We start from the raw sequence: 5,247 nt of genomic DNA, 5'->3' as shown, positions 1-5,247 counted from the left end.
AAACTCTTCGTAGATGGGCTCGAGCTTTTTGCAGTGTCCACACCACGGGGCGTAAACGAGCAACAGCACGTCCTACACAAAACGCGAAACAAAACACCACGAATCCTCCTAAACAATGCGGCCGCTCATTCAATACGCAGCGCGCTTTCATCTACACAAGTCACGCGAGCAACAATCCTTTGCAGTATTTCGAGCTAGCACGAGCGGTAGCGAGATATCCCTACATTCCAAACGTGCGCTGCGTGCTCCCGCATACTAAGTCCCGTTAGTGATTTCCTACCTTTCCTGCATCCAGAACCTGCGATTTGAACGTGTCGCCAACCACAACTTTCACAGCGCCATCATTCACCGTCGGAACCGGCTGCGACACAGCCTCCACTGCCGGCGAATCAGGGACCTTCAGTTCTACTTTCGCTGTTGCGTGCTGCTGCACAAATGAAGCAAGGCCTTTGGTAGTCCGCTCTCCCATAAACTTGATTGGAGTATCGGATCCTTTCTTGAAGAACCACACAGTTGGGAAACCAGTCACCTTGTACTTCTCGTCCGGCAGTCGGTTCGCCGCGCCGTCCATTTTCGCCACAACCAGTGACTCGCTAGCTGTCTTCGACTCGGCCGCAAGCTTCCCAAACTCTTCGTAGATGGGCTCGAGCTTTTTGCAGTGTCCACACCACGGGGCGTAAACGAGTAGCAGCACGTCCTGGAGCGCAAGGAAATCGTAGCTGATTCATGTTGATTTTTAATGTGTTTCTTGTGTGCCACTAGTGCTTCACTGAAACTGTCATGCAACGCGTTATGGCTTCAGGAGAGGATACGAGCAGAGAGGTATGCCCATTCAACGAATTTAAGGTAGGTTGTGTTAACAAATATAAATCATTGGAGCGCTGCGGCACAGTGAAACTACCTTGTCACTGTCAAGCACGCCAGAGTAAAAGGTCTCGGTGTCGATGCTGAGGATAGGAGAGCCAGTCTGTTGCTGAGTGTCTTTCATTAAAGGCAATGAGGATGTGCGCAAATCAGGAGCTTGAACAACAACTCCTTCAAGGCTTTCAGGCTTCGTGGCATGTTGCTTTGCAAAAGACAAAAGCTTTTCTTCCGTCGCACTACCGGAGAAAATTATAGGTTTGGTTTCTCCCTTTCGAATGAACCAAATTGTTGGGTAGTGAGGAACGGGAAATTCGGGATGGCGAATTTCATTTGTGGGCCCATTCATCTTCGCGACGTCCAGCACCGCAGCCGCTGCTGAGCTCGCAGCAACTGATCGTGCGAAGCGAAAGAACGCCGGCTTTATTTTCTTGCAGTAGCCGCACCATGGGGCTGACACCATGAGAAACACGTCCTGCCGCAAAGAGGCAAGCAAATCACTCTGGCATTCCATAACTTAGTGGAAACGAATGGCACATAAACAATAGAAAAAGCTGCATCGGCAGCCACACTTAAAATGGTGTTCTCTTTTGAGGTCACGAAATTGCAGGCCCACCTTGTCCGAGTTCAACACACGCTCATCGAAATTTTTGGCGACAATGCGTTTCACAGGTCCATCCCATTTTTCTGGTATAGGGTCTGAAACTGCTTCTTCAGGCTCAGGTGGAGCGGTGATGCGGTGTTGCGCATTTGATAGCTTTGAATTGATGAATGACACAGCTGCTGATACTGTCAGCCGGCCATTTAACTGTTCAGGAGTGGCAGAACCTGCTTTCAAGAAGAACAGCTTTGGCCCGTTGCCGGCGTGAAGCCACTTGATGGGATATTGCAAAGAAAACGTCTCAGCAGATGCAAATAGCAAGTCTGCACCAGCTGCTTTGTACTGCCGCGCCATGGCTAGGATCCCAGGGAGAACACGAGCACTCTTGTTGCAAAATGCTGAATGAGCAATCACAACCGCGTCCTGAAAAAAGTATACGCACACGCACATGCTTTTATGTGATCAAAAAAACTGCATAAACCAACGCAATCCAGCTGCCCAGTTATTCGCTCAATGTATGAATGCCTCTTACACGCTTGAGGCATCAAACGCACCTTGTCTTCCTTGAATAAAACTGATTCTACTGATGTCGGGTGGAGCGGAACTATGGGATAACTTCCTAATCTTGTCAGTACGTCAGGTGACCCGCACGTATTGCGCTTTGGCCGATGCGGTATGGGTACCCAAATCATGTCCTCTGTAACAGCTGGGGTGCCTTTCTGTCTGGATGCATAGGCATGTAATGCTCGATAGTAAAAGCACAGGACACGTTCTGGTAGAAGATGCCTCCTCGCGTAGTCTCGAGCTGTTCAAAAAAAAACGTACAATATGCATGGCTTTCCTCCATTTCACAAATTGAAAGCTCAAAGGCGGCTTGTACCGATAGCAAAGTGCTTTCTGCCCCTCGTGGGTCAGCAGTTTTGTGCTTCCAGCGAGCAAAGCATCGGAAGCTAATTTTTCAATAGTACATGCAGCCCTATGATATTCTGCCCACAGCAATGCAGGGTTACTTCAACAAAAAGCTGGGAAAGTTCTTGTCTTCAAGCAGGCGAGTGCTGGTGAATCTTACCGTTGGCAGCGATGCGTTGCGCCTCCTCATCATGCTCCTTTGCCCATTGTAGCTTTGAGAGCAAGTCTTCTCCAGTGCCGTCAAATGGGACAAAGTGCTTCCAGGGAGACAGCTCTTTCTGATACCACTCGTAGTAGGGGCTCTCCTGTTTTAGCAATAAACTGCCGCCTGTGAGAAGCAATTAACAGATCCAAGGCTACTTAAGTCCGCCACAGTAACTTTGTTGGTGTAACGGGGAAGCATTGCAGCAGTGTCACTCTATAGGTCGATAATCTTGGCTCGCAGGAACCCAGTGAGCAGGCCATTGAAAGGTGGGCATGAGCAGCTCACTGGCAATAAGATACGGATTTCTGTAGGCAGCAACTGTGCCGTCAAGCAGGAGGATGTACTTGTACTTGGAAAACTCTTGGAGCTGCAGAGACCCCTTTCTGCCAAGTTGCTCTTCAACTTCAAAATTTTCGTCGTTTTCCCAGCTAGTAATAGCTACATCAAGCAGATCTGGGTGTTTTGAAGACAGCTGTGCCAGCTGCACTCGAACAGGATTGCTGTCACGTCCACGGAATGCAGCTCGGGGATCTCTTTTGTTCCACTTACGGGTGCCCCAACCCTGCGTGCAAAGCAAAAATGTCGCCAAATGGGAGCTCAGTCACGACTGAAGCGCAGTTCCGTCACGCACAAGAACTGATAAAGCGACGCATGCAATAACGTTGGATTCGTGTCTATGTAACATCCCTGTGGGCAGTGTGGCCAGTCTAGCACAGTAACACCCAGCAAAGTTGGTTGTGCGAGGTCCACGCCGCCCCTAATCCTGTTTCTGCAACGATCTGCCTCTTCCCCTTTCGTTCTTTTGCCTCCATACCTGAGAAGCCAGAAGATCCGGGCTAGAAGCCGCGTTCCCTAGGACCGTTGAGCGCGTAACGTCCCACTGGGGGAGTACTATATCAAACGAGTCAGTAGACCCGCACCACGAGAACACTGGCACCCTGCTGTCACCCCAACTTTTTGCGACGAGAGGCCAATCACCTACATTCATTACAAACTCCACGTCTGCGCAGGACACAAAAAGAAGCGCGGTGGCGGTCAAGCAGGGTGCCCGTCCATGCTGAATGCATTGTCATTGTCCCTTCAACTTGGCCAATACATAAGCAGGCAAATTAAAGGTGGAGCGGGAAGAAGAGCAAACCGACCTCTCAGCTCTCTCAGGGCCCTTTAGACGGTGGCCATAGGCTACTGAGCTACCGATTATGTTAACGCCACGGTCACTGACCTGGTAACTTGACAGTGGCACTTAATTGGTGAAGGACCATGTCAGAGAAATACGAAAACGCTGGGAAAGGTCCGTGGGCCTTCCTAAAGATTTGGTTGTCCTTGATTACGTAGTGTAGGAAAGAGGTTGCAGAGCTTTTTTCCACTAGCTTGGGGATAGCAGCTCGTAGTTTGGCCAAATCGATCGTCGCAAAGTTCTCCAAATCCTTCGCAAGAGATACATAAAACTGAAATCTGCTTGAAATACTCTACGGGCCTGCATATCTAATCGAAGCTCGTGGTGACTCTGCTCGCAAGTTCCTTCATCTCAAGTCTACTCTGTGATTGCGCTCATATTCGACAGCATCTTTTAGCTCTGTCAAATTGCATGTTTGACACATTATGCAAGCAAGCGCATCTAACTGCATGATGGCTCACTTCTTCCAGCTGGGGAAAGCTACGTGGGCAACCCATAGCTTTGGTCCACGTAGATGAATTTACGGGGTCAAAGCAGCTTGGTTCATGGAGGGGGCCAGGTATAGATACTTCTACTGGCTCGATTGCAAAGCTCGTTCGACGGCCGCCATAGGTAACCTTCAAGCGCAGCTCGTGGCCGCTCGGTATTCCTTCCCTTACTCGATATGCTACTTCATATTCGCCGTTGCCTATGTCGTACACCTCATATCCAACAGGTGGACCAGACTGTCCTGGGATATGCGGCACAGTTTGCCAACTGAGACGGATGTTGTTAGCCTTGAACCCAGCCGGCACCTCCTGGTGACCCTTGGCATTTCGCACCACAATGCGGAAGTGGCGAGATGGAGAAGGAAATTCAGGATTTAAGCCAGGCCCCCCGGCTATTTCAAATGTGTATCTCAGAAGCCGCGGACGATAGAAGAAACCCAAGTAGACCGCCACAATAACAACGGCACTCCAGGCCCACTTTGAAGTTACCACGCTGGTCCAGCGTCGCACGGTGGAACTGCGTCGCCGAGCAGCAGCATGAGCAGGGGCTGCTTTCGCTGCCTTGGACTGCAGCGATGAGGCAGCCAATTGCCCCGTTTCTCCCTTTGCCATTTTATGGTGCCAGTCCTTTCCGCATGCAGCAGATAGCGTGCAAAACGAATTCAACCAGGCCTCATCACTCTGCGCTGCTTTTTCTGACTTTCCCCCCTCTACAGATAATGAAGAAAGCCTGTGTAACTTTTCGTGCGAAGCGGGCTTCGTTCGGCTTGGGAACCAGAACAGGAGTGGTCGAACCGTCTCGTTCGGGTGAGCACAGGCCAACCGGCAACGGCTTCTACACAGGCCGTTTTCGCGTGTCAGTTGAGTATGGTAAATTCTGTCTAAGATCTAAGACAACGCGAATTTGCCAAGTTTTCTTTCCACGAAACCCTTTCAGAGGACAGCCGATCAGAGCAGCCCAAGCTGCCGTCAGCCGTTGGGCACCTCCCTTTTGGACAGCATCAAG

At 50.4% G+C, this 5,247-nt stretch overlaps 1 protein-coding gene across 1 annotated transcript; it reads right to left on the bottom strand.

Moving 5' to 3' along the window:
• Positions 1-265: 265 nt before the first annotated feature.
• Positions 266-4,853, bottom strand: ENH_00081390 (thioredoxin, putative; the record flags this gene model as incomplete). Its single annotated transcript, XM_013577815.1, has 9 exons — positions 266-697; positions 902-1,336; positions 1,478-1,885; positions 2,017-2,267; positions 2,532-2,699; positions 2,862-3,138; positions 3,391-3,578; positions 3,799-4,003; positions 4,413-4,853. The coding sequence occupies 9 exons, from the start codon at positions 4,851-4,853 to the stop codon at positions 266-268; spliced, it is 2,805 nt and encodes a 934-aa protein (XP_013433269.1).
• Positions 4,854-5,247: the final 394 nt, after the last annotated feature.

Source organism: Eimeria necatrix, genomic scaffold (genome assembly GCF_000499385.1).
Source record: "Eimeria necatrix Houghton genomic scaffold, Enh_scaff88, whole genome shotgun sequence".
Taxonomy (NCBI): domain Eukaryota; phylum Apicomplexa; class Conoidasida; order Eucoccidiorida; family Eimeriidae; genus Eimeria; species Eimeria necatrix.
Note: the sequence above shows the minus strand (reverse complement) of the source record. Positions and strands in the feature narration are given on the sequence as shown.